This window comes from Cryptococcus neoformans, chromosome 1, assembly GCF_000149385.1.
Source record: "Cryptococcus neoformans var. neoformans B-3501A chromosome 1, whole genome shotgun sequence".
Lineage (NCBI taxonomy): Eukaryota > Fungi > Basidiomycota > Tremellomycetes > Tremellales > Cryptococcaceae > Cryptococcus > Cryptococcus deneoformans.
The window spans coordinates 1,171,499-1,196,628 of NC_009177.1; the positions used below are offsets into that span (position 1 = coordinate 1,171,499).

The following is a 25,130-nucleotide window of genomic DNA, read 5'->3' on the forward strand; positions in this document are numbered from 1 at the left end:
CTTTCAGAAACTTTTTACGTAGTTTGATGAACTTCGTTTCGAATAATTCATGAGTAGCCGCCACACCGTAACATTACATAATCCCGACAAAACGCCGCATCCATTAACAACAGCTGGATCGTCTCGTCTCCTTTACTCGTCGTTCATTTCTCGTTTTCTCTTTCTCGTCTGTATCTTCTCAGCCTTTGATGACCTCTTTACCGCGTAGTGCAATATAATACATATTGTGAGTTATTTTCCTTTTTGCCTCATTATCCAGTCGTGCAAGAACGCCGGGCAAATGATTATGAACAAGAATCGCTACTCGGAGTTACGCTTTACGGAGCGGGAGACGACTAAATCTATCTATACCCAAATTGTGAGTGTCTTACTACATGGTGGGAGATGAACGTAGCTAAACTTTTCTGTAGTATGATGCCCTTTTCATATTCTACTTCATAGACGTTGTATTATTGGACGATACTGACTCGACAGCGTTGGTAGCATACTTTTGACTTGACTTGACGTCCCCGCCAATTTAACAGTAAGTCTTCCAATTGGTTTATATCGGTGTTTCGGATCTTTCCTTGCCTATGATTCTACAAAAAAATCATGACAAGCATATGTAGGACCCATTGGGAATGACTACAACGTTTTCCAATTCTGTATGACGGCTTCTTCTGGATTGCTCTTGCACCGTGTTCAACTATCGTGACTTCGGCATTGCTGACACTGAATCTGATAGCCATCCACGATGCCTCCTCAGCCGTCGCACCATGGGACCGCTCGATATGGCTCGCTTGCGACGCATTCGGGTGGATTACGAGGTGGAAAGCAGCCCACAAAGCTAGAGATAGAGTATGTAAAGAACCTATATACAGCCATGCATAGCGTAGTTGACGCACGTGCTGCAGATCACTTGCCTCCATGGACAAGCCCTCTTACTATGATCCTCCTAGCTCTCCTTCATCTTCCCGTTCCGCTTCCCCTCCGCCTCCGAGCATGATGTCTAACTCTGGTAATAAACTTGTTTCAGGCGCCCAGTTCATGCGACGAGGTAAAATATACCCGTGGGGCCCCTCATTCGAGGTCGCAAAGACTAATCAACACGCCCGCAAGCGCCTTAAGCTTTGTTTAGAGCAGTTCATGCCCCCCGCTGCCGCTGAAGTTAATGCCGATATCCCCGCAAATATATCTGGTGCAGAGGAGAGACGTCGCGAGAAGAAGAGGAAGAGGGAAGAGGAAAAAGAGTACATTTTACCCCATCTTCGGAGTCCCTCACCCCCTATGTCGACCGCCAAACTCGCCAGTCTTCTCGCCCTTCCACAGACCTACACTGACTTGTTGTTGAATCCCGCTATGAGACACTCGTTGGGCAACGACAACATGGAACAAGGACTGCAACGGACAGCAGGAGAGTTGTTAGAAGGAGAAAAGCCCCTATTACAGGCCCTTGGGAGATTAAGGGACGTTGTGAGGGTACTGGAACGTGACGTTCCAGTGGCCAAACCCAGAGCCCAGGCTGACAGGGACGCTGTGCCTTCATCAACAGCCAACGGAAATGACAATCTTAGTCAGTCCTACCCTCACCTTATTCCTCCTCTTCCTCATATCTCCGACACCGATAACCTTTGGCGGGTAACCCAAGAGCTCCTCTCTCAGCCGGGCCAGGCGCAGTCTGTACCTGTTCCTACTCTGACGTATAGCGCTACTCCTCCCGGAGCTGCTGCACCTTCTCTTGATTCCATCGCGGAGCCGGAACCCATCCCCACTCCTCTCCAACGCCTGTTCACTTGCCCATCAGGCATTACACTTCACGCGGTCCCGAGTGCTTCCCATCCTGGCTACGCCTATCCTCAAGGCCACTCGCTTCATCCTCAAACTGTCAAGTACAATCTTGACCTCAAGAATCAATGCCGTGCTGTGGACGATGCGTGGGAGAGGATTTCGGAGCTGCTGGCGGACTGCAATGAGTACCGAGAACGCTTGGAAGAGGCGAGAGATCGAGTGGCTGATGTAGCGAGGGTCAGAAAGAGGGTTTGGAGAACGATCAAGGAGCGAGCTGGATGGGAGTTGGAAAGGGAATCAAAACCGTAGTTGTATAAACAAATATCTTGACGACAATCGCCAACTGTATCAAGCAGAGAATGTGAATTGTACAAAAATAATGCATACATTGTTGTGTTGGTATCAATGAGTATGTTAAAATCCTAGACGTGCGTTTTAGTGACACATTACTGTAACCCTTTGGAAGGTCCACTTACCATATTTGGTACCTGCGGCACGCATGCCTTTCTTGTTTGCTGCGATTCTCTCTTCCAACTCCTCCCGCTGAGAGTAAGCCGTATTGAGCAGCGACGTAAGCTGGTGTCGTTGGGAGGCAAGGCCCTTGACTTGGCCCTTTGGCTGTACAAACATCAGCGCTCGGTAAAAAAACACTCGCTATCGACCAGCTTTTACCTGATAGACAAACTCTTCCCCGGGAAGCTTCGGCTTCTTCATCAATGCTCTCCTTTCTTCTTCTGCTCGGGCCTCTGCCAAATCCTTGTTCGCATCGATATCCAACACTTGGCCTTGGAACTGCCCCTTCTCGAAAGCATCCCAATGTCTGCCCACCCGTCCATCATCAGCATCTTGTTTGTCCGACACTGGAGCAGATGAATGGAAGAAGGAATGATAGTAATCAGGATCGTATGCCCGCCATTCTCCGGAAGGGAGCTGATAATACCCCGGATATGGGTCGTTGGCTGTAGGTTCGGGGGGGACAAAGTCAGGCGCGACGGGCGCAGAGGAAATGGATGGCGGCTTGAGTGAAGGAGTGGCGATCGTCGGTTTGGCCAGCGGTGCTGAGGCCGTTTCTTGTTTCAAGAATCAATATTGCCCTTTTGTCATGTAAAAGACGCAGCTTACTCAGTCCGAACACGTCAATAACCTCTTCCTTACTTTCCATCTTTTGCTGTTTACGAGCGAGGGACGCAGGTAACATATCGCGCACTTTAGGGACACTGTCTTCATCGTCGCTATCTTCATCGATAACTCTCGGTGGAGCAGGTAGTTGTGGTCGAGCCATGGCTTTATTTACAGTCAAACCTGTTCCCTTAGTAGCCAAAGTTGATGACTGAGGCAACTTGCGCTTAGGAGGGGGGAGCATGCCCAGTAAAGAAGATGTACCCTTTCCACCTTTGGGTAACTTTGCCCTTTTCGTTTCTCTTTCATCTTCGCCCATTTCAACATTATTCCCGACGTTCTTTTCGTCTTCGGAACCATCGCTTGCTTTGGGTAAATCCAAAGTAATCTTTACCGGCTTCTTCTTCTTAGGCTGTGGGACTTTTGAAGATGAAGAAGCAGCAGATATGGGGGCTGGTTTGGGTGGCGGAGCGACAGGAGCTTCAGACTCTGAGTCTGAGCCAGAGTCGGAGCCATAATTCGCGAGCAGCATTTTCCTTGATACGATTATGTCTGCGTTCGATAGAAGATAGACGATAGTAGAAAAAAGAAGAGTCTCAGCTTTTGAAAGATTGAAATGAACAACGAAGAGTCGATTGATGGAACTTGAACTGAAATCGATGACGGCCACGGAAGTGGGAGCTTTTGGTTGCGTGCGTAGATCGGGACACTCGTCTTTCAGCAACGTTTTAGGTGCATTCAAAGTGCGTTATCTGCAGTTAGTACGTAGTGAATTGGTTATCTGCAGTAGTGAATTGGGTAAACCCTTTATATTTAGAGAAGGAGCCAGCAATTGTTTCCACTGCCAGGCACTTTCTGGAATCACTAATTTCAACCGCTGCCGACGAGCGTATCCAGTTTGATCTTGATCATGGTATACATGACAACAACCAAAAAAACAACCAAGGAAGATAATAGCAACAAGCAAGCAAACGGCGAAGTGGCCGCTCCCTGCTGCCTTCTACTACTAATACTACTGCTCCTGTTGCTTGCATACAGAAAACTTAAGATACAGGTAGAATTGGCATAGTGTCCGGGTTGCATATTCACGAACGAGGAGACTATGTGTGGATAGGCAGTTCAATCTGGCCCATTTGATAATAGATTTGCCAGATGATGGGATGTCTTGCAAGATAATCATAGTGGAAGAAATTTCGAAGAAAAATTAGGTACCGGCTTCTGTATAATATACATAAAAAAGAAGGAGAGTCCGAGTACTGAGATAACATACACCAGAATTAGTGATTCGCAAGATTGAAGGCTTTTGAGAAGAACGCGAAAGCCAGAAAAAAAAAACCGAAACAAAGCAAAAAAGAACACTACTGTTCTAATATGCACGCCTCTATATAATAGCAGTTGAAATTATTCCTTGTCTTTCTCAACGTTCCTAACGGGCAAAGTCCGCGGACTATCCTAACGAACAGTGCCCTCAGACCGGAGCTGGTGTACCCTGCGCGGACAGTGGCTGCTGCTGCACCTCTTGAGTTGGAGTCTGGAGCCCTGAAGTCTGCGATTGCTGCTGGGACGGCTGAGACTGTTGTTGCTGAACCTGAGATACTGTCTGAACATGCGCAGCAGGCTGGATCTGTTGCTGGGGCTGACTTTGGGGTTGTTGCTGCACCTGCTGTGGTTGTTGAGTCATTTGGCTCTGCAGCTGAGGTTGGGCGACTGTCTGAGTTTGAGGTTGGGGGGTCTGGGCTTGCGATGTAGTACCGGAAGTAGGAGGTTGTGCTTGCGCGTGGTGAGGATGAGCAGCGAAAGGTCCCGGAGGGTACGGAATGCTATACGTGGGGTAGGCATGGGGATGGTAATGTGCATTTCCTGCTCGGGCAATCTCAAGTTCACGTCGGAGATGCTCAATTTCTCGGTGCATTTCGACTTGTTGAGACTTGGTGTGCTTGATATGTTCAATAGCTATATCCAGATTAGGCTCCAGTAGGCTCCAATCGCAAATCGATGTGTGCTTACCCTTGGTCAAGATCTCCCATTTACTAGCTTTCATTCCCCGATCAGCGGGCAACTCATCCCGAAGTTCATCGAACAGATCCTTCATCTCTTTTCTCCTCTTCCTCTCTGCAAGCTTGTGAGAAACTCGCAGTTCCGGGGAACGTGAGAATGCGGCATTGTTCTCCTTCTTTGAAGCCTGGCCCGACTCTGACGTACTACTTGGGCCTGTGTGCGATGACGGTACAGTCAACATACCTGAGGCAGACTGTTGTTGCGAGGATTCATCAACCTGGATAGGAGCATGGTCTCCTTGTGAAGTTTCTTGTGAGACGTCGGCCGTAGCAGAAGCAAGGGTCTCGTCAGGAAATCTCAGTTCGGGAGTGAGGCCAACGTCGACGTTGACTTGTGGTGTCGAATGAGTAGCGGACGGCGATCTGAGAGCGAGAAGAGGATCAAGCCCATTCTGTTGCTGGGATTGCTGGTGATTAGGAGACTGCATAGCGTTGGCAGGATGCGTAGGGATAGGGCTGGTAGAGTTACTTTCCGTGGCTTCGTTCCACGCTCCGGTGAACATTGGGAAGACGGTAAGTCGCTGGTTGGTAATGCCAGCAAAGTCGATGTCATTCTCTTGGCCAAAAGAGCCGGAGTCTGAGGTCTTAGCTTTCTTAGGGGCCCTCTCTGCGACGACTTGGGCAGACTCTTCAGCTGCTTGCTCTATATGCACATCCGAGTTGGTGTGTCTTTCCTCTGCCATAGTAGTGGGCGTAAGGACGACTTCGGTGCCGCTGTTTGAAGAAGGAGATGAAGGGTGGGTGAGAGTGGATGTATGGAGGGGGGACATGGTGGGGGGAGGGGGACAGGGGAAGTGGAGGAACCAAACAGTGAGTCGTACAGATTGACGAGACGAAAGAAAACAACCGTGCGTACATCGTGTAAACCACGCGAGAAGGGTCAAATCCGCATGGCAATCACGCGGAAACCCACTTGCCCCAATCAGCCAATCACGTCCTTCCATTCCCACGCATGTGGCGAATCGCATATCTTGCTATAGACACTGCTCTGTGCAACGAATGTGCATACAATGGTCTCAAGAGCCTTAGTAGTCATTAACGCACACCCGCGCTGCTTGCAGTGTTCATTCATATGCATACCTATAAGACAGATCGTCGTCCATCCCATCCCGCCCACAGTCTTTTATGTATCTTAGAGTTCTTCTTTGACTTTCACATCGTCTGCTGGGCTATCTGGTACGTCCGGCCAGCAGAGAGCAGGACTGGTGATCTTGAATCTATACTCGCATTTTTCGGGTTCAGAAACCGAAATAAGGGCGTTGGAGGTACCGCAAGAGAGATCAACGGTGACACTTCGATTAGGACCGTTCCAGCACTTGGCTCCGTTTTTGTACAGTTGTTGAGAGTAGTAGCCAAAAGAGCCTTGTTCTGCAGCAGTGTTCCATTGGTTGAACGATCTACCTGTGGCTTTAGTTGCAGTCATTACCCTAGGAAACTTCACATACCCAAGATTATTGGAAGACTTGTCCTTGTTACTTTTTTGAGTAGCCTTTCCGAAGAAGCAGAGTTCGTAGGTATAGCTGGTACAACCTCATGAGCACAGCATGATCAATCAACAGCCTTTACTCACTCTCCCACAACTTTGTCAACACAGGTTCCATCAAGCTTCTTCCATTCACCCTCCGGGCCGTAGTGGAATTCCATGTTCTTAAGAGTATCCTCGGTGTTACGGATAGCGCCATTTAACTTGACAAGCTCATTGTTGAGCAGCCTGTGTTTCTCCCTTGCAGCGGCAGCCTCTGCCGGAATAATTAGCTCTACGTCCTTAACCTGCCACAAGCACTTACGCGGGCCGTCTCCGCTGGATGTTTTAGCCTTGGATCGACCAGCGAGACCGAAACGAATCATCCAGTCGATGGCGACATCTCTTACATGTTCCCAAGAGCCATAAAGAGAGTCAGGAATGTACTCGTCAAGTTTCCACACTATAATAAGTCAGCACGAGCTTATGCGATGCTTCGGAACTCACAGAGGCTAGTCCCATCATCTTCCTCATCCTCTTCGTTTTCATCTGTTGTATCGGAAAGCAGCAAAGCCTCCAAGTCCTCCTTTTCCAGTTCCTCGAGCTCTTCCTCAGTGATTTCTTCCTCCTTATCATCCTCTTCGTTCTGCTCTTTTTTCACCTCCATCTCCCCTTCACTCTCTCCCTCTCGGTACTTGATCCCAGTTAATTCCTCGTATCCCACAACGGCAGCCTTAACGGCCATATCTTGGTAGTTCGGATTGTATCCCTTAGCCATTTCACGAAGGAGTGAATGGAGAGATTCGATTTCGGCCTCAAGACTGCTTGTCTTCGATCGAAGGCGGGCGAGAGCGAGGCGATGTGACAGGAGGGATATATATACAGCTACAGAGAGTCATTGGTATCTGAGAAATATATTGGTGAAATTTGGCGTACGTGATTGTTTCTTTCGTTCAAGATCCTCCTGGCTGCGAGCCTCGGTCTTGTCGAGAATCGCTAACGTAGATCAGCACCTTCAATTCAACTAGCAGTAGACCATCTAACGAAATTTACCCTTTGCCTTGGCAACCTCTTGCTCTTTGGTTACAAGCTCCTGCCTCTTCCTTGCAAGGTCTTCTTCCAGTCTTTTCTTTTCACCTTGAGCCCATTTGATGTATGTTCCTCGGACTTTAGCACCCTGTAACCGCTGTCAATTTTGAAGGAATATTGAACACAGAAAATCACTTACTGTTTTTCTGATTTTTTCAGAAGCCTCTTTGGCGGCCCTCCATTCCTTACCAATAGCTTCGCAGTTATTTGGGCAAGCCCCGGTGGCCCATTCGTCTGAGCCATCGCAACATTCGGGCTCTGTATAATATCAGCTACATCTTGAGCTCCTTGGCAATGAACAGTGTTACTTACCACATAAACCATCATTGACTCTACTCTTTCTTACCGAGCCAGGGATGTGTCCCTCATTCTTGCACCAGAACAGACCGTTGCTGCAGGCTGCAGTTCCTGGTTCATCTGAACCATCTGGGCAGTCACAATAGTCGTCATTGATGGCCGAAAAGGGGATAGACTTCGAGCTATCAAGGCAGTGGAAAAGGCCGGATTTGGTAGGCTCGTACTTGTCATATACTTTGAACGAGTAGTTCAGCATTCAAAATAAGAGTCATAGATTGGAAGCGCGCATGAACTTACGCGAAGGGTTTAATCCTTGGATCTGAGATGGGACGACTACCTTTTGCTCTTCCTGAGCTGCAAATGTCACAGGAGTAAACAGCAAAAGAGAGAAAAGCAAGGAAATTAATATGGCCGAGTCCTTCATGTTGAATCGCCTGGTTTACTGCTTGCCCACTTGGAGTAATTCGACTTTTGCGGGCCGTTTTGAGGACTCGCACCGCCTGGTTTCTTTGCTTCGTGTACTAGATGGAATTCAGAGCAGAGACGTGTCATCGAACCACATATGCCGACGTCACGAAAACTATTGCGGACAAAGCCGCTTCCAGTAGAAGAGTGAGGACCAGATAAGCCCACCAGGCCCAACTTTAATTACAAACAAGACAAATTTAAAAAAAAAACAAGAACGCTTTTTATCTTATAGCGGACGTTTATAGCAAGAATTTCGGGCGCTCAGCCGAGAGCCCACAATTCTCCGTCTATCAAGGACAACCAAGCGATATGATGATAGAATTCAGAGAGTGGCCGCGCTGTACGACTGTTAAGTATGAGAAAGAAAAAGTGTCTATCTTATCGTCCCCAAGCTACTGTGGGGCCTCATTCAGCTTGTTTTTGTTTGCATTGGCGGCGAAAAGGAAGAAATGCTGCTATTTGCTATTTATTAAAATATGTCCTCTTCTTCTCACCGAAAATAATAATCGATTATTTTGAGGGGGGCCATGTCCGCTTTTCGGAAAAGCGCGGATAACAATAGTAAGAGGCCGCTGGCTTAGGGGGCGTTTTTGCAGTTCTGCATGCATTGAATGCGGGCTCTTATGGTCTTGAAAGAAGCTAGGGCTGGAAAGAAGCGTAGTTGAGAAGCGCGTATGCATAAAGTGATAGTGTAAAATGAGGTGTTCGGCAAAGCTGAAGTGTATCTATGACACCCGATGTTATAAACCTCGAGTCATCGGGAATTCAGTAGTCAGCAGCGCCGGCGTCCAATCAAAGCCCCTTTTTCACTCATCCTTCAAAATAGCAGCCAAGACTCTTTTCTTCGAGTCACCTTGGTTTACAATCCACATTTCTACAATATCTCGTCCTCAATGGCCATAATAACCCCCATATCACGTTTAGCAACGTCCCGCACCCTCACAGCTGCCTCTCGCAGCTCCTCAGGAGCTCTACTTCGCCGGCCTACAGCTCTTCGAATACGGACCTTCGCGTCTGAAGCCAAATTCGACCCGGAGAGCGTTGAACGGGCACAGGATGAAGTGGATGTCTGCATCGTTGGCGGTGGCCCTGCTGGCCTTAGTGCTGCTATTAGACTGAAGCAGCTTGAGCAAGAACGAGGTGGCGATGAGCTCAGAGTCGTCGTTCTTGAGAAAGGTGGTGAAGTTGGTAAGTCGCTCATATCACATGACCTGCGGTGTATACTTTTTAGATAGTTTAGCCGAACATTGACTTATCTCTTTCTATCGTACAGGGGCCCATATCCTTTCTGGTGCAGTGATTGAACCTAGAGCCCTCAATGAACTTATACCCGATTGGAAAGAATTGGGAGCGCCCCTCAACCAACCTGCCCTTTCCGACTCTATGCGATTCTTGACCTCCAACTCATCCTTCCCTCTGCCCCATCCTCCTCAAATGAACAACAAAGGCAATTACATTGTGTCACTTTCTCGATTCACTGCTTGGTTGGGGGAGCAAGCTGAGGCACTTGGTGTTGAGGTATATCCTGGATTTGCTGGTGCCAAGGTCTTGTACACAGAGGACGGCAAGGGCATCAAGGGTGTCATTACCGGTGATGTCGGATTAGATAAGGATGGAAACCCCAAGGATAATTACGAGCCTGGTATGGAGTTCCATGCCAAGGTAACTCTCATTGCCGAAGGTGCCCACGGTTCGTTGTCCAAGGAATTGCAGAAAAAATTCAATCTTCGAGAAGGTAAAGACCCACAAACCTACGGCCTGGGCATCAAGGAAGTGTGGAAGGTCAAGGACGAAGTTTATGAGCCTGGAAAAATCGTTCATACTCTTGGATGGCCTTTAGATTACAAGACTTATGGTGGTAGTTGGATGTACCACATGGAGGATAACATGGTCAGCATAGGTCTGGTTGTTGGCCTTGACTACCAAAATCCCTACCTTTCTCCTTATAAGGAGTTCCAAGTGAGTGATCATTCTCGCTCTAAATTGAGTGTAAAGACTGATAACGGCATTAGCGAATGAAGCACCACCCTTTCTTTGCCAACATCCTCAAAGATGGTCAATGTATCGCCTACGGTGCCCGAGCTCTGAATGAAGGAGGCTTCCAGTCCATACCGAAATTGCACTTCCCTGGTGGTGCTTTGATCGGATGTTCTGCTGGTTTCCTCAATGTCCCCAAGGTCAGTAATTAATCCCTTCTGTCAAGTTTATGGGCTAATGGACTTGTAGATCAAAGGTACTCATAACGCCATGAAGTCGGGTATGCTCGCCGCCGAATCAGCTTTTGCTGCTATCACCTCTACCGAGTCTAGCGAAGAAGTTTCCCTTGACACTAATCCCGCGGACTTGTCTAATTACGCCACCGCCATCGAGAACTCTTGGATCTGGTCCGAACTCAAGGAGGTCAGGAATCTCAGGCCGTCTTTCCACAACCCCCTCGGCCTTTGGGGTGGTATGGCCTACTCTGGCTTGGATAGTTTGATCTTGAAGGGACGCGTGCCTTGGACATTTAGGAACTCTGTAGAGGACTATGAAGCGACCAAGAAGGCCAGGTAAATCTGCCCATCCTGTTACATTAGTAAGATTGATAATTGCTAACGGACGACTGAAGTGAAGAGAAGCCTATCGATTATCCTCAGCCTGATGGCAAGCTCTCTTTTGACATCCTTACCTCTGTTTCTTTGACGGGTACCAACCACGCTGAGAATCAACCCGTGCATCTGAGGTTACCTAAGGTTGAGGGTGCTAGGGCTTCGCACACCAAGATCAATGTTGAGGGTAAGCACAAAACTGAACATATATATGAAGGGGAAGGGTAACCGGCCATTGTAGATTACGCTGGTCTTTTGGGCAGGGTCTGCCCCGCGGCAGTTTACGAGTATGCGGATGCAGAAGGTAGCGAAGTAGACGCGGATGGCAAGAAGTTCGTGATCAACTCACAAAACTGTATACACGTGAGTACTCCTTATACGATGTCTGAAACGAAACTGACGTAGACGTCCAGTGTAAGACATGTTCTATTAAGACTCCTACACAAGACATCAGCTGGGATGTTCCCGAAGGCGGTGGCGGTCCCAAGTACTGTAGGTCGACTGTTCATTTCTGGATGAAGGAATTCCCCTGCTGACATCGTTTTCAGCTATCACATAATTAATCACTCATTGGTTTCGGATTCAACTCATTATTGTATTGTGTACAGCATCAATTTGATAGGGGCATGCAAGTGACAGAAGGTATCAAATCTAACAGAAGAGAAGGATCCGATTATATGTAGCCCAAACCTGGCCATTATCTATTGTTGCACTTCGAGAGGACGCGTAAATCAGCGGCCTTTGGCTGATAAATAGAACCATTGTAAGGACCCGTAGAAATTCGGCATCATCTCGGATCAATGACTGCTAAGGCAATATTCCCTTTCATCAAGACTGGCAATAATAAAGTAATTGACAGGATCCGCTGATCGCTTATCTTGTATCTTGATCCCGTACTCTTCCAGCAGATGAATGTTCCAAGGCTTTTTTCATACGCTCAGTATAATATATTATAATTATTTGCCGATATCGACATTCGACTTTCAAAATTCGAGTTTCTACCTCCAACTATGCGACAATTATATAACATAAGAAGCCGTCGAAGATCATCCAGCACGCCGTACCTGGACGTTCTGAACATCGCCTCTTCGGTTTGCTGTTCAAGCAAACGTGGTTGTATCGTACAGCAAATTCACCTCTTGATGGGCAGGACGCAGGATAATGAAATGAGAAGATGTTCATTACTCGTAATCTTGCTTCCTACGTAGTCTAATTAACCACCGTTTTGTTGGATACCAACGGTGCGCAGCGATCGGAAACCGGTCGGTACATCTGTGTTTGTGTGCTGTGTTGATCCCGCTTCCGTCTGCCCATACATAACTCGACAATCGTTCCACCCGCCGGAAGATCCTTTTTGCTGTTCAACTCATCGCCACTGATCAATGAAGCGCGCCAATCCAGCTACGAGGACCTTTGATAAAGGAACTTTTGCGACAAACTCTATCCTTTGTTGTATATCCAAATTCGACGCATTTGACGGCCACGAGGCCAATAGGGAAAATAATTGACACGCAGCTCTAAGCGTTGTGATAGAAGGGATCCTGTCAGGGGCTGCAAAGAGGAGTTAAGGAGGGACGGAAAGGGTGTGAGGCAGATGAGGATAAAGCAACTAGCACACTTGGTATTCAGTTGATAATGGGAATGATCTACCTTTCATATGACTCACTCCGTGGTGATGATGTGCAGCTGATAAAGGGTGAGCTCGTAAGCTCGACCTTCTAGTTATAATTCATCAACCACCCAAAAATTCGCCTTCCAATACCATATTAAAAACCCGCAAAGCGGAGGCTCAAAATTGATTTCCAAAGACAAGGAGGCTTGAAGCCTACAACAAAATAAAAAGAGTGATTTCCTCTGCCACGAGGCATATCCAAATTATTCCCAACCATTTTGAGCTCATTTGTTGTGAAGTGGAGCTTTTCAGACGGAGAATCAAGACAGAAGCTCAAGGCCTCTAACCAGTTCGCTGTTCGGCAGCCCTTACAGCCAAATATATTCCATTATATAATTGAGGAGTTCTAGCTTCCAGTCACCGCTCCTCTTTCACAACTACATACCAAGATGATGTTTTCTTCTCCCCAGCCTTTGGGGCATTTCTCGGTATCACAGGTCAAAATGGCGACTATGTCACTAGCGACCGCACGGATGGAGCTGTCAAAGTTAAAGAGAGTTCCAGTATCTGCAGAGGCATATCTAGACGTTTTAAACAGGTTTGTGGAGGTTTCGGTAAAATATAAACAGAAGAACTGATGAGATGGTTGAGCAGACTACTAGAACCATTGGCACTAGTACAAGGGTCGATGGGGTTGAGAACGTGGTTGAGCGAAGTACAATATTTCATGGGGTTAATGAAGCAGCGTTCATTCTCGGGCAGAACATTGTAAGCGAAAGGTATCTAGGCATCGGTTGCCATGACCTGAAGTGTTAACGGGAGATATTGTCTTAGGTCATCGAGAGAACGACAGGTCATCCAGTGGTATTCTATGAGATGGAGAGAGCTTCGAGGAGGCCCATGCGATATGGGCCGACCAGAGGCACAGATAGTGAGTTGTGCGAGGGATAATGACCGCCATAAATGAGTTAACAGTCTGAAATTGATGGTATTACGCACAGGTATTGATTGCTCTAGGAGAGCTTTGCATGTTCTAAAGGCTTTTACACCGTTGATCTCGAATGCCCTTGGGTCACCACCCCAACGACTTCCAGTTTCTCTCATTAATCGACCTGCTGTGGCATAGATGAGTTTGTCAGCCCCAAAAGCAGTTACTCGATTTTGTTGTTGTACCCTTAGTTTGAATGTTAAACAAAAAGATCGACCGTTCATTATCGGTGTTATAGTGTAACTAGGTAGCACATACTTCCCAGAACTGACAGCATGATACCAAAAAGGTCATGCACATCTTGTTGCGATTGATATCGCCGAATCACTGGCTAATTCCTTGTCGCTGTCTGGGGGAGAGAGGAAATATATGCTGGCGAGCGCCATCAGTATCGGCCGTTCTCAGTCTGCGCGCTCCGTCTATAAAGTCGATAACACGGCTGCAGAATTGAGTTGTCCGCTGAACTCTGTACTCTGGATAATTATCCGCGTACTTAAAACAGATGATCTGCCTCGAGAGGGAAAATGACCACAGACGCAGTCCCTTCCGACGGAATAAAGTGACAAAAACAAACCATGACCATTCAGGCCAATCGGGAGTTTTCAGCAGAGTGGGAGTACCATACAAACGCACTCGGTTCGCCAGAGTCGGCACGTGCCGCACTCATCTGACAGGAGTACACTCTTCTACTCCTCTAAAATGGGTTCAATCGGGAGTCGCATCAGAGTGAGGCTCGCTCTGATGTCATAGTGGGCCCTGGTTATGGCTCACATCTTTGGTCCAGAGCAAAGGAGTGAGCCGTTGTCGGCGCGTCTTGCTTCACACTTGGACCGTTTTTCGACCTCATGCCAGATTCCTCATGTACTTACCGTTGTTTGCTTCTACGCAGGTGCCTTATGCTTTGCTGTATTTGTAGCTGCAATTCCCGATGGTCTGATTATCGTGGCTATAGGGCTTGTCTCACATATGTATCCTGCTTGATCGATATGGCTAACAGGTTCCGATTATCCGGACAGGGGTCACTTCATGGTCGGCGCAGAACTGCTCGTAGCAGGAACGGTCACGCATAGAAGGGCTAATGGTGCGCGGAAGATGTGGATTAATGCAACTAGGAAGTACAAGGTGTCGTAAAAATAATGCAAAGATGGAAATCCATGTGCAATTACACTGCAGATAACATCAGGTCGAGGAGATTGAATAAAATGACAAAAAGATGGGTATAAATAATCCACCTCCACCATTCTCCCGCGGGCGGGCGGCTCTTCATCGCTATACATTGTAATACACTTGTAAACATTCTTCACGTTCTTCATATTCCTCACAACCTCCCCAATGCACCTCCTCAACCTCACCCTCTCTTCCCCGACAAATGTCTCCACGGCTGTCGTAGGCAGCTTTTCCGGGTCAAAGAGCCAGGAGATCCTGTGCGTCAGAGGAGGCACGAAGTTGGAGATTTTCAAGTTGAACGCCACGACCGGGCAGTGTAAGCAGATAATCTCACGCCCATGGCCAAGCTGATGTGCATGTAGTGGATACTATTGTCTCTACAGAGGTATGGCTTGGAAATCTGGACGGCTGTGAGAAGTTATGCTAACGACTGATGATGTTACAGGCGTTTGGAACGATTAGAAATATTGCAGGATTCAGATTAGCCGGTATGACAAAAGGTAAGCTGCTTTATGAGGCTCTAATAGACGTACGGATTCATGCTAACTATCTTGGCGTAAATTAGACTACATCTTGGCGACATCGGACTCCGGCAGACTATCAATCCTCGAGTTTGTCATCTCGCCCACACCACATTTTGAGAGCCTGTATCAGGAGGTTTTTGGGAAGAGTGGTAGCAGGTGAGTGAGGCATGAATTGTACAGGTCTGGAGGAAATCGAAATGTGTTGGGGACGAATGGAAATGGAGAAAATATCTGCGAGTAGGCCAGAGAGAAGGATGCTAAGTTGGAATATTTAGGCGTATCGTCCCTGGCCAATTCTTGGCCGTTGACCCCAAAGGTAGAAGTTGTCTTGTTGGATCGTGAGTTTCGTTTCACTTTATGTCGTTTTTACACGGCTAACTCCTTTTTCTAGCTTGGAAAAGTAAGTGTAGAGACAAATTTGATGGAGAAAAATTGCCATTAACAGCGCAATTGCTGTTAGGACAAAGCTGGTGTATGTGTTGAACAGAAATACCGAGGGAAAGCTCTATCCATCTTCTCCTCTTGAGGCCCATAAGAATCATACTCTCGTAACCCACATAGTCGGCGTTGACCAGGTGGGTTTTGGTCGGGGTATGCGAAAGCTCGAAAAAGCTAAAATTATCTAGGGATATGACAACCCTTTGTATGCTGCGTTAGAAACTGACTACTCTGAATCGGATCAAGACTCTACCGGAGAGGCGTATGAAAACACTCAGAAGGTAAGTTAAAATTAGAAGTTGTCCAAGGTAGTACTAAATCTATACGCATAGCACTTGACGTTCTACGAGTTGGATCTTGGATTGAACCACGTTGTGCGAAAATGGAGTGAACCCACAGACAGACGGGCAAATCTCCTGGTGCAAGGTGAGACCATACCTGTTTGGCTGAGCATTGTCGTTGCTGACAGCCCTCAAAGTTCCCGGCGGCCAAAACGCCAACTCTGACAGATTTGAAGGCCCTTCAGGTGTTCTTGTCTGCACAGAGGACCACATCATCTGGAAGCACATGGATGTGGAGGCCCACAGAATACCTATTCCCAGACGGCGAAACCCTCTTGTGCAAAGAGGTGACAAGAGTCGAGGTTTAATCATCGTTTCAGCGGTCATGCACAAAATAAAGGTATACTTCTTTGAAGCCTAAATGGAAACAAAAACTGGGACTAACAAAGAATAGGGTGCCTTTTTCTTCTTGCTCCAGTCTGAAGATGGTGACCTGTACAAGGTTTGGATTGAACACAACGGTGAAGACGTTGTTGCACTCAAGATCAAGTACTTTGACACTGTCCCTGTGGCAAACAGTCTTTGTATCTTGAAGAGAGGTTACATCTACGTGGCCAGCGAGTTCAGTGACCAGTAAGTACGCCCGAGTCTATCCAGTTATCCTGACGATGCCGCAGGAATTTGTACCAATTCCAAAGTCTTGCGGAAGATGATGGCGAGCAAGAGTGGTCATCTACCGATTATCCAGAGAATGGTAACATTGATGGACCACTTCCCTTTGCCTTCTTTGACCCGCAACCTCTTCGTAATCTTCTCCTTGTTGATACTGTTCCTTCTCTGGACCCCATAACCGATGCTCATGTCGTCAACCTTCTCGGTGCCAGTTCTGACACTCCCCAAATATACGCAGCTTGTGGACGTGGTGCCAGAAGTACTTTTAGAACGTTGAAGCACGGATTGGATGTTGCGGAGATGGTTAGCTCTCCATTGCCCGGTGTGCCTACCAATGTCTGGACATTGAAATTGACAGAAGATGGTAAATTGGCCTACAAAAAGTAGTCATGACATACTGACATCAGTCCAGATGAGTACGATTCCTATATAGTCCTGTCATTCCCCAACGGTACTTTAGTTCTTTCTATCGGTGAAACGATTGAAGAAGTCAACGACACTGGGTTCCTTTCTTCAGGCCCTACTCTTGCTGTTCAGCAACTCGGTAACGCCGGTCTTCTACAAGTTCACCCGTACGGTCTTCGACACATCCGAGCCGCCGATCGAGTAGATGAATGGCCCGCTCCTCCCGGACAAACCATTGTTGCTGCTACCACCAACCGGCGGCAGGTCGTCATTGCGTTGAGTACGGCCGAGTTAGTTTACTTTGAGCTTGACCCTGAAGGAAGCTTGAGCGAGTACCAAGAGAAAAAGGCGTTGCCCGGTAATGCCACTTGCGTGACTATTGCTGAGGTGCCTGAGGGGAGGAGAAGGACATCATTCTTAGCCGTTGGTTGCGACAATCAAACAGTGTCCATCATCTCTTTGGAACCCGATAGCACTCTAGATACTTTGAGTCTTCAGGTAGGTCTAGTCAGATCATCTCATAGACATGACTGAACGTTTTATATTCAGGCCCTCACTGCTCCGCCCACTTCGATCTGTCTCGCGGAGATCTTTGACACCAGTATTGACAAGAACCGTGCTACTATGTTTTTGAACATTGGTCTCATGAACGGCGTTCTCCTTCGTACCGTTGTCGACCCTGTTGACGGATCTCTCTCTGACACTCGACTTCGATTTCTCGGTGCCAAGCCGCCCAAACTTGTCCGTGCGAATGTTCAGGGCCAGCCTAGTGTCATGGCGTTCTCCAGCAGAACTTGGTTGCTCTACACGTATCAAGATATGCTACAGACCCAGCCACTTATCTACGATACTTTGGAATACGCTTGGTCACTCTCAGCGGCTATGTGTCCTGATGGATTAATCGGTATCTCGGGTAATACCTTGAGGTACGTTCTTCAGTTTGAGTCACTTAAAGTCGAGGTTGACATGTAGTACAGAATTTTCAACATCCCCAAGCTAGGTGAAAAGCTCAAGCAAGACTCCACCGCCTTGACGTATACACCTCGCAAGTTCATTAGCCATCCCTTTAATTCTGTCTTTTACATGATCGAAGCGGATCACCGAACATACTCAAAGAGTGCCATTGAAAGGATTGTCAAGCAGAAGGAGTCGGAAGGTAGAAGGGTTGATACCTTATTGTTAGACCTCCCCGCCAATGAGTTTGGCCGGCCTAGAGCCCCTGCTGGTCACTGGGCGTCTTGTGTACGAGTTTTGGATCCCCTTGCTGTAAGTATTTTTGATGGCTTATGAACTATACTGATAAAATGTTGTTAGAACGAAACCATTATGACTCTTGACCTCGACGAAGATGAAGCTGCATTTTCGATTGCTATTGCCTATTTTGAACGTGGTGGCGGCGAGCCGTTCCTCGTGGTTGGTACTGGTGTAAAGACGACGTTGCAGCCCAAAGGATGTAAAGAGGGATATTTGAGAGTATATGCGATTAAGGAACAAGGCAGAATCCTTGAGTTTTTGCACAAGGTCAGTGGAATCAGGCTGCATAGCATAGTCATGGCTGATCCCTTTGCCTTTCTCTAGACCAAGACCGATGACATACCGCTTTGCTTGGCTGGCTTTCAAGGCTTCCTATTGGCAGGTATCGGCAAGTCTCTGAGATTGTATGAAATGGGTAAAAAGGCGTTGCTGAGAAAATGCGAAAACAATGTAAGATTACGATCCTACTCCAGCGGACGACAACTGATATCTGGCAGGGATTCCCCACGGCTGTTGTTACCATCAACGTCCAAGGAGCCCGAATAATCGTCGGTGACATGCAAGAATCAACTTTCTACTGTGTTTATCGCTCCATTCCCACCCGACAGCTCCTCATTTTCGCCGACGATTCCCAACCTCGCTGGATCACTTGTGTCACGAGCGTTGATTATGAGACCGTTGCATGTGGGGACAAATTCGGAAATATCTTCATCAATAGACTGGACCCTAGTATATCAGAGAAGGTGGATGACGACCCTACGGGTGCTACAATCTTGCACGAGAAGAGCTTCTTGATGGGTGCGGCACATAAGACAGAGATGATAGGGCATTATAATATTGGAAGTGTCGTCACTTCGTGAGTATGACTTTACACTATGTAATTCATGAGCTAATTTATGTTGTAGTATAACAAAAATCCCACTGGTAGCTGGTGGACGAGATGTGTTGGTTTATACCACCATCTCAGGCGCTGTGGGTGCCCTTGTTCCCTTTGTGTCTTCGGATGATATCGAATTCATGTCCACTCTGGAAATGGTAAGCTAACCTGTCAAAGTGTTGTTTGCATCATTGCTGACTGATGTACGATAGCACATGCGAACACAAGACATTTCTCTTGTAGGCCGAGACCACATTGCTTACAGGGGTTACTACGTTCCCATCAAAGGTGTTGTTGATGGGGACCTGTGTGAGAGCTTTAGTCTCTTGCCGTATCCTAAGCAACAAGCGATCGCTTTAGATTTGGATAGGAGCGTGGGTGATGTTTTGAAGAAGCTTGAGCAAATGAGGACGAGCAGCGCATTCTAAAGGGATATATGGAAAGTATTTGCTGTAGGTGTTATGGTAGAATCAAGATGAATATACATTTTATGGTATTGATAAGCATGGATTTCTAATGGACCCCGGCTCACGGCAACGAATATCTCCATCGGCCTCCCTTGTAAAAATGCCAATAGTGAGGAGAGAACCCGTGGATGTGATGGTTCATCGTTTTTTGTCCTTTTGCTCAAAAGATTGTTCTTTTTCTCTTTTCTTAATTTACTTGAATGACTTTTACCTTACGTGCACTTGTCAGACATGTTATTCAGCTTTGTGAATATGCAGCATGGTCAGTTGCACGGACATAGAAAAACGATAAGTGGAGAAAATAAGTAACCAGCTAAAAGAAAAAAGAACAAAAAATATTGACGAGAGTGGGATTCGAACCCACGCCCCGGAGGACTGCCGGGCTTTCAGTGTTGTACAACACCTTAAGACAGCTGTTTAGACCACTCACACATCTCGCCATCAGATATTCATTTAGGAAGTTTGCTTTTACTCATTGTATCAAAAGCAATTTAGAAAAGTAAACTAATTTCGTCTTTGACTGTTTATCAGATATGATTCTTATTCGCATACTTTCAAGCGTCTGAAATTCCACGATATTTTACGACAATCACTAGACAACAATGCCTTCCAGGAATAAATACGTCCCCATCACATGGCCAAATACGCATAACCTCCCGATTGGGATCAGAGGGAGAGCTCTCCCACCATCCTTCTTGCCCGATATGGAGGGCTGGGGGATTACTGTCACATTATTATGTCATTGTTCCTGTTCGCAAGAGCAGCAGCGGCCAACGAAGCAGCCGATAAAGCTGTCAACAAGATATTCCAACGACTCCCTGAGAGCCAGGAGACGGAAGGGGAAGGTCCATTTATGACATAGTGTGCAAGACATTTATGACATGCATGCAAGATACAAGAAGACATAGGAAAATCAGCGAAAGGGACTGCTCGAAGGAATGGAAGATGACGAGAAGAATAAGTTTATGCTGTTGCAAGCTGCTAGTGTTCTTCGAATGCAAGTAGCTATCTACAATACCTTGCCACCACCGGTACCACAGTTATCGTTCGGCAATTCTTTCATTCTTTCATTTCTACCAGTCTCCACATCCGTACACCCACCTTCTATTCCCTCCACTCCTATTGCCCTGTCTGCCATCGACGTAACCTTCTAGCACGTCTCTCATCACGATTTAAAATACTGACGGTGCAGACAGAAGGTAGAAAATTATCTCGAGGAGTATTTTACCAAGAACGGGAAGGAGATTTGTCTGAAGGATCGGCGGACCCATCGCGGAAAGGTGAGCGCTATTGATTGTTGGAAGTGCGAGATGATCCTGAAATTGTTGTAATTAGCGAGGACGTGTGAGCGGGGTGCCTAGGTGGAGGTGTGGTGGCAGCAGGAAGGAGAGATCAGGGATGCGAAGGGACGTGGTAATAGTTCTATTCTTTGTACGTCTGTTTCCTTGATCTTCCTTCCTTCTTATGCAACGAACTAGCATTACAACAGAAATTTGGATAGGGGCTGCTCCAGGACAGTAGAAGCGACTATGCCGTCTTTACATGCCAGATTATGGAAGCTATTGTCTGATGCAGTGGTGTGAATTCACAGCAGCACATAACATGAGCTCCTTATTAGGAACATGAGGCTTTCGAAGGACATGTTTTTTTCGTACAAAGACTGCAAGACGATTGAATATTAAACCGTTTCAAATAATGCCCTCCATTGACCCCATGGCTCGAAGACTGCCGAGAGACGAAAGGCCACGCTGAGTGGCTAATATGCCAATGACCTTCTTGTCGACGATATTGGCAGGAAGGGTATCGTGGATCTAGGCGAGAGGGTAAAGCAGGGATAACGAAGGTTCGCCAAATGGAAGCTAAGATCACCGCAGTAGCGACCCATTGTAAACTGCCACGATACCCAAACTGGCCCTATTGCCTGGATATAATTGGCGATGTGGAGGAGCATATGTCGGTTGGGCCATTTTATTCGTACACTGACGCGCCCTCGCGTTGTTTGCCGCTGCTGACCGGCTTCCATGTTGGTGAAGCAATTAGGTCTTGAACTGAACTTGGTTCGCGCCAAGAATAATGAGTACGTCCAACAGATAATCCGCTCAGATCTAAACACATGAAAACAGGTAGACCAGCTAAAAAGGAAAAAGAACAAAAATATTGACGAGAGTGGGATTCGAACCCACGCCCCGGAGGACTGCCGGGCTTTCAGTGTTGAACAACACCTTAAGACAGCTGTTTAGACCACTCACACATCTCGCCATTAAAATGTTAGCTTCAATAATAATCTATCTCGTCATCAACAACGACAACAAAGTCCACTTCCTATCGTATGAAACTTGATCGTTACGCAGAAAGGATGAGGTCGCATGTAGCAAAGAAAAGGATACTCGAGAAAAGTAGGACGATATCAACGCATGGTGTCGGTAGTTACTATAGCCGGTGATGCAAAAAAAGGAAAATATTGGAAAACGGTTTAAAGGTCCGTATTATTGGTGGGAATTTGTGGAAGTGAAAGCGCAGAGAAGAAAGGAGAGGGACATAAGATGGTTGAGAGGAAGAGTTGTATGCACGTGGTCTCCATGTCCGCAATTGCGAAAGCCCGCGAGACGCACATCCACAAAATATTCACAGGGGAATCCCTCCTATTATTATGGAACGAAGAAAGGTGAGCATATTTCCTTCGTCACAGGAATTTTAATCCTAAACAGGTGTTTCGAGCTTCGGAGAGTGACAGCAGGGACAATTGTATCACAACGGTATTGCACATTCCACGACAGCGGACTAGTCTACAATCTTCTTCATCATATCTTCCGTACCTTTGGAGGCAATCGCAGATTATGAGTTCAATTGCTGCGCTTCGGCCCTTAACTGTTCATGTGATGATTAGCAAAGTATTAAGGCCAAGATCGTTACTAAATTAAGAAACTCACCTCCTCACGGGTCTTGGGCTTCTCCAAACCCTCAGCAATCTCTTTACTGGGAATATAAGGTGGCTTGGCATTGTAGGCGTTGGCGGACGCGCTTTGGAGACCACCGTGTTCCGCGGGTTCACCAGTCAAGTCGGCAGGGTTGTTAGTCTTGGCTGGGTGGGGAAGGATGTTGAATGCTAAAAGAGACGCAAGGGACATTTGTCAGTGGCAATGTTTTGACGGGAGGATCGATCGAGCCGACGAGATCCGGCCAGCGGCGGCGAATGGGTCGTTGTTGAAGATGGTACTATAGAGCGTTCGTTCGGACTCACTTTTCTCGCTATTATCGTTGTTTCCTGACATGTTGAAAAAGTGTTTGTAGAAAGATATCAAATTGTTGTTCAGTCAATAGGCTTTATAGATAATTTGTCGGCCATGCGTGGTGGTGGATTTGTCGCGGGAACTGATCCGAAGGCAGACGACGTCATAGGAATTGAAGCAACCTTCGGCCATCATCATCATCATGTTCTATTTTGTCCTTTTTATCGCGCCGGACGTTAATTGAGCACACACTCAAATCGTCGGCGGAATCCGACTCCCCCGCGCGTCGCTCGTCGTGGAGGATGGATTAATTGTGGACTTGATTATCGTGGATAGCAGACGTTGCGATCAGACAGCCATAGGTATCCGAAATTAACAGTATTCGCAAAAATAGAACATCATGGACTCCTTGACAGACGAGATAGAAGCCGTCCTTTTCGTAGCTCGAGAGGTCATGGGTAAGTACGCTTGTCTACTTGTGCTCAAAGTAACCAGAGGCTGAAATACAGACAGTCTACCAGATCCCCCCGCGAACGACCACAGCTGGGTATAAAGCTGCGGAATGGAACGTCGAGTCGTTCCTATGGAAGGGACGGATGAGGGTGCTTGATGTTGGATCTCGGAGCGAAATCCGATTAGAGGTATGTCAAGCGAGATGACTTTGTCATGGCGTGCCAAAGATGACGACGGGGACGTAGGATCCCAACACTGGCGAGCTCTTTGCCCAAGTAAACTATGTCAGCCCTTGGAATCAGGTCGAGCCCGTACTAGATTCTTCAAGGTACTTTGTGCTCAGAGTAGAAGGCGAGGGCGGGAAGAGAGCATATATTGGGATGGGCTTTGCCGAAAGAGGAGAATCATTTGATTTCCAAGTAAGTAATACAGCCAAACCTTTTCATAACTGACAATAGTATAGGTAGCATTGCAATCAGTCACAAAACGCTCCCAAAATATCTCTTCCGCTTCAAATCCATCCGAACCTCCACAGCCAACCGCTCCCCCTAAGGACTACTCTCTCAAGGATGGGCAAACGTTCACCATCAAGATTCCAGGTAGAGAAGGGAAGAAGCCTTCACCCAGTCAAACCCCAAGTTCTGGTGGCGGTGGCGGCGGTGGGCTCTTCTCTCTCCCACCTCCTCCACCTGGAAGAAGGGGTTGATTCTTTACCAATGATACCAGTAAAACAGATGCTATGTACAGTACATGTTTAGAATCCACTATGGTCTATTGCCCGTGCACCGGTCCAGGCTTAATCTTGCCTTTCTTCGCTGCTGCCTCTCCAGGGGCATGGATGTCCGCACCCGATGCTGATTCGTCCTCGCGGCAGGATGGCGGTATAGGGCTTTCGGTATCGATAGGTGGGTTGAGAACGGTGCCGACTTTAAAGTACTTGTCACTCTTGGCGAAGAACGATTTCCAGTGTTCAAGGGACTACGATGCGTCAGAAGCGATTTTGAAAGTATTGTATTTGACTTACGGCTAATTCTTCTTTGGACAAGCCTCGAATGTCATGAGTAAGATGGGTTTCAAAACACCCTGTGATGAATGCTCTCGAGGCATCACGACCGGCCCTTGTCGAATCAACAGGAGAGCAACTGCCCAATGAAAGCCAACACTCACATCATATTGTAGCTGCCGCCCTTCCCATAGATCCTCCTATTGGCAGACACATCGTAGACAATGCCATCGATCGCCAAATAGACTGGCCTATCAGGAGAGCCATCGAACATGGCTAGTTGAAGAGGGGTGAACTCCTTCATCTCCCGTCGCCATATATTAAGAGGCGTTTCGGCCCAAAAATTCCGTAGGTGAGGGAGGACGTACGGAGACAGATTAAAGGTGTACGATTGAGTAAGGAATGAAGACAGGAGAGGGAGGAAGAGCAGAATGGGTAGGAAGGTCCAGAGACTTGACTTTGACTGTTGGCCCATTTGAGCAGCTCGTCTTTCCCGCTTTGCTTGAACTTTCGCATCATGTTCTTTCTGCCGTCGTTGATTGGCTAGCATTGCTCGATTCGCAGGCTTATCCGTAACGAGGGTACCATTGCTTCAGGCCATACGTGTCACTGTTAGAAGAGGATGAGAAGGAGGGCGAAAGTGGGGCTTACATGTCCTGTGTCTTATCGTATATTGCTTCGTGGGGAGCTTTGCCTGGTTTTGAGCGCTGACGGACTGGGAGCTGTCGTCAGATGGGGTCGGCGGGGGAAGAGAGTGCGTACTGCCTGGATACCAGTCCTGATCATTGGAGTAGACGTCTTCGGTGCTCGGCATGGTGGGCGTGGTGGACATGCTGGCGGTGTGACGTGAAGCGGTAAATGGTCTTCCGAGACAGCACGACGCACAACATCCAACATCTCGGCGACATCCAC

At 47.4% G+C, this 25,130-nt stretch overlaps 10 protein-coding genes and 2 non-coding genes across 12 annotated transcripts; 5 read left to right on the forward strand and 7 right to left on the reverse strand.

Moving 5' to 3' along the window:
* Positions 1 to 733: 733 nt before the first annotated feature.
* Positions 734 to 2,076, forward strand: CNBA4210 (hypothetical protein; the record flags this gene model as incomplete). Its single annotated transcript, XM_772859.1, has 2 exons — positions 734 to 837; positions 894 to 2,076. The coding sequence occupies 2 exons, from the start codon at positions 734 to 736 to the stop codon at positions 2,074 to 2,076; spliced, it is 1,287 nt and encodes a 428-aa protein (XP_777952.1).
* A 105-nt stretch (positions 2,077 to 2,181) lies between these two features.
* CNBA4220 (hypothetical protein) lies at positions 2,182 to 3,418 on the reverse strand (the record flags this gene model as incomplete). The annotated part of the gene is made up of 4 exons (XM_772860.1): positions 2,182 to 2,189; positions 2,244 to 2,385; positions 2,440 to 2,837; positions 2,890 to 3,418. The coding sequence occupies 4 exons, from the start codon at positions 3,416 to 3,418 to the stop codon at positions 2,182 to 2,184; spliced, it is 1,077 nt and encodes a 358-aa protein (XP_777953.1).
* Positions 3,419 to 4,354: 936 nt separating this feature from the next.
* On the reverse strand, positions 4,355 to 5,713 carry CNBA4230 (hypothetical protein; the record flags this gene model as incomplete). The annotated part of the gene is made up of 2 exons (XM_772861.1): positions 4,355 to 4,839; positions 4,894 to 5,713. 2 exons carry the CDS (start codon positions 5,711 to 5,713, stop codon positions 4,355 to 4,357), a joined length of 1,305 nt encoding a protein of 434 aa, XP_777954.1.
* Positions 5,714 to 6,075: 362 nt separating this feature from the next.
* On the reverse strand, positions 6,076 to 8,215 carry CNBA4240 (hypothetical protein; the record flags this gene model as incomplete). Its single annotated transcript, XM_772862.1, has 10 exons — positions 6,076 to 6,340; positions 6,389 to 6,463; positions 6,514 to 6,682; positions 6,731 to 6,868; positions 6,913 to 7,290; positions 7,342 to 7,401; positions 7,459 to 7,591; positions 7,634 to 7,752; positions 7,807 to 8,025; positions 8,089 to 8,215. 10 exons carry the CDS (start codon positions 8,213 to 8,215, stop codon positions 6,076 to 6,078), a joined length of 1,683 nt encoding a protein of 560 aa, XP_777955.1.
* A 937-nt stretch (positions 8,216 to 9,152) lies between these two features.
* Positions 9,153 to 11,406, forward strand: CNBA4250 (hypothetical protein; the record flags this gene model as incomplete). Its single annotated transcript, XM_772863.1, has 8 exons — positions 9,153 to 9,447; positions 9,533 to 10,218; positions 10,272 to 10,436; positions 10,486 to 10,808; positions 10,868 to 11,034; positions 11,089 to 11,210; positions 11,261 to 11,339; positions 11,396 to 11,406. 8 exons carry the CDS (start codon positions 9,153 to 9,155, stop codon positions 11,404 to 11,406), a joined length of 1,848 nt encoding a protein of 615 aa, XP_777956.1.
* A 1,556-nt stretch (positions 11,407 to 12,962) lies between these two features.
* CNBA4260 (hypothetical protein) lies at positions 12,963 to 13,585 on the forward strand (the record flags this gene model as incomplete). Its single annotated transcript, XM_772864.1, has 4 exons — positions 12,963 to 13,057; positions 13,137 to 13,227; positions 13,294 to 13,390; positions 13,461 to 13,585. 4 exons carry the CDS (start codon positions 12,963 to 12,965, stop codon positions 13,583 to 13,585), a joined length of 408 nt encoding a protein of 135 aa, XP_777957.1.
* A 1,194-nt stretch (positions 13,586 to 14,779) lies between these two features.
* On the forward strand, positions 14,780 to 19,493 carry CNBA4270 (hypothetical protein; the record flags this gene model as incomplete). Its single annotated transcript, XM_772865.1, has 20 exons — positions 14,780 to 14,930; positions 14,977 to 14,999; positions 15,060 to 15,114; positions 15,180 to 15,294; positions 15,414 to 15,476; positions 15,530 to 15,538; positions 15,584 to 15,713; positions 15,765 to 15,857; positions 15,909 to 16,002; positions 16,046 to 16,257; positions 16,312 to 16,490; positions 16,535 to 16,893; positions 16,963 to 17,432; positions 17,484 to 17,860; positions 17,912 to 18,200; positions 18,249 to 18,455; positions 18,513 to 18,638; positions 18,686 to 19,044; positions 19,094 to 19,223; positions 19,278 to 19,493. The coding sequence occupies 20 exons, from the start codon at positions 14,780 to 14,782 to the stop codon at positions 19,491 to 19,493; spliced, it is 3,657 nt and encodes a 1,218-aa protein (XP_777958.1).
* A 378-nt stretch (positions 19,494 to 19,871) lies between these two features.
* On the reverse strand, positions 19,872 to 19,972 carry CNBAt150. Its single transcript is given in 2 exon segments — positions 19,872 to 19,914; positions 19,934 to 19,972. It is a non-coding gene; the product is annotated as a tRNA-Leu (tRNA).
* Positions 19,973 to 21,690: 1,718 nt separating this feature from the next.
* Positions 21,691 to 21,791, reverse strand: CNBAt160. The gene is given in 2 exon segments: positions 21,691 to 21,733; positions 21,753 to 21,791. It is a non-coding gene; the product is annotated as a tRNA-Leu (tRNA).
* A 576-nt stretch (positions 21,792 to 22,367) lies between these two features.
* Positions 22,368 to 22,804, reverse strand: CNBA4280 (hypothetical protein; the record flags this gene model as incomplete). The annotated part of the gene is made up of 3 exons (XM_772866.1): positions 22,368 to 22,400; positions 22,463 to 22,638; positions 22,774 to 22,804. 3 exons carry the CDS (start codon positions 22,802 to 22,804, stop codon positions 22,368 to 22,370), a joined length of 240 nt encoding a protein of 79 aa, XP_777959.1.
* A 358-nt stretch (positions 22,805 to 23,162) lies between these two features.
* CNBA4290 (hypothetical protein) lies at positions 23,163 to 23,921 on the forward strand (the record flags this gene model as incomplete). Its single annotated transcript, XM_772867.1, has 4 exons — positions 23,163 to 23,220; positions 23,276 to 23,403; positions 23,461 to 23,634; positions 23,679 to 23,921. The coding sequence occupies 4 exons, from the start codon at positions 23,163 to 23,165 to the stop codon at positions 23,919 to 23,921; spliced, it is 603 nt and encodes a 200-aa protein (XP_777960.1).
* Positions 23,922 to 23,986: 65 nt separating this feature from the next.
* On the reverse strand, positions 23,987 to 25,032 carry CNBA4300 (hypothetical protein; the record flags this gene model as incomplete). Its single annotated transcript, XM_772868.1, has 5 exons — positions 23,987 to 24,193; positions 24,240 to 24,333; positions 24,383 to 24,808; positions 24,870 to 24,933; positions 24,981 to 25,032. 5 exons carry the CDS (start codon positions 25,030 to 25,032, stop codon positions 23,987 to 23,989), a joined length of 843 nt encoding a protein of 280 aa, XP_777961.1.
* Positions 25,033 to 25,130: the final 98 nt, after the last annotated feature.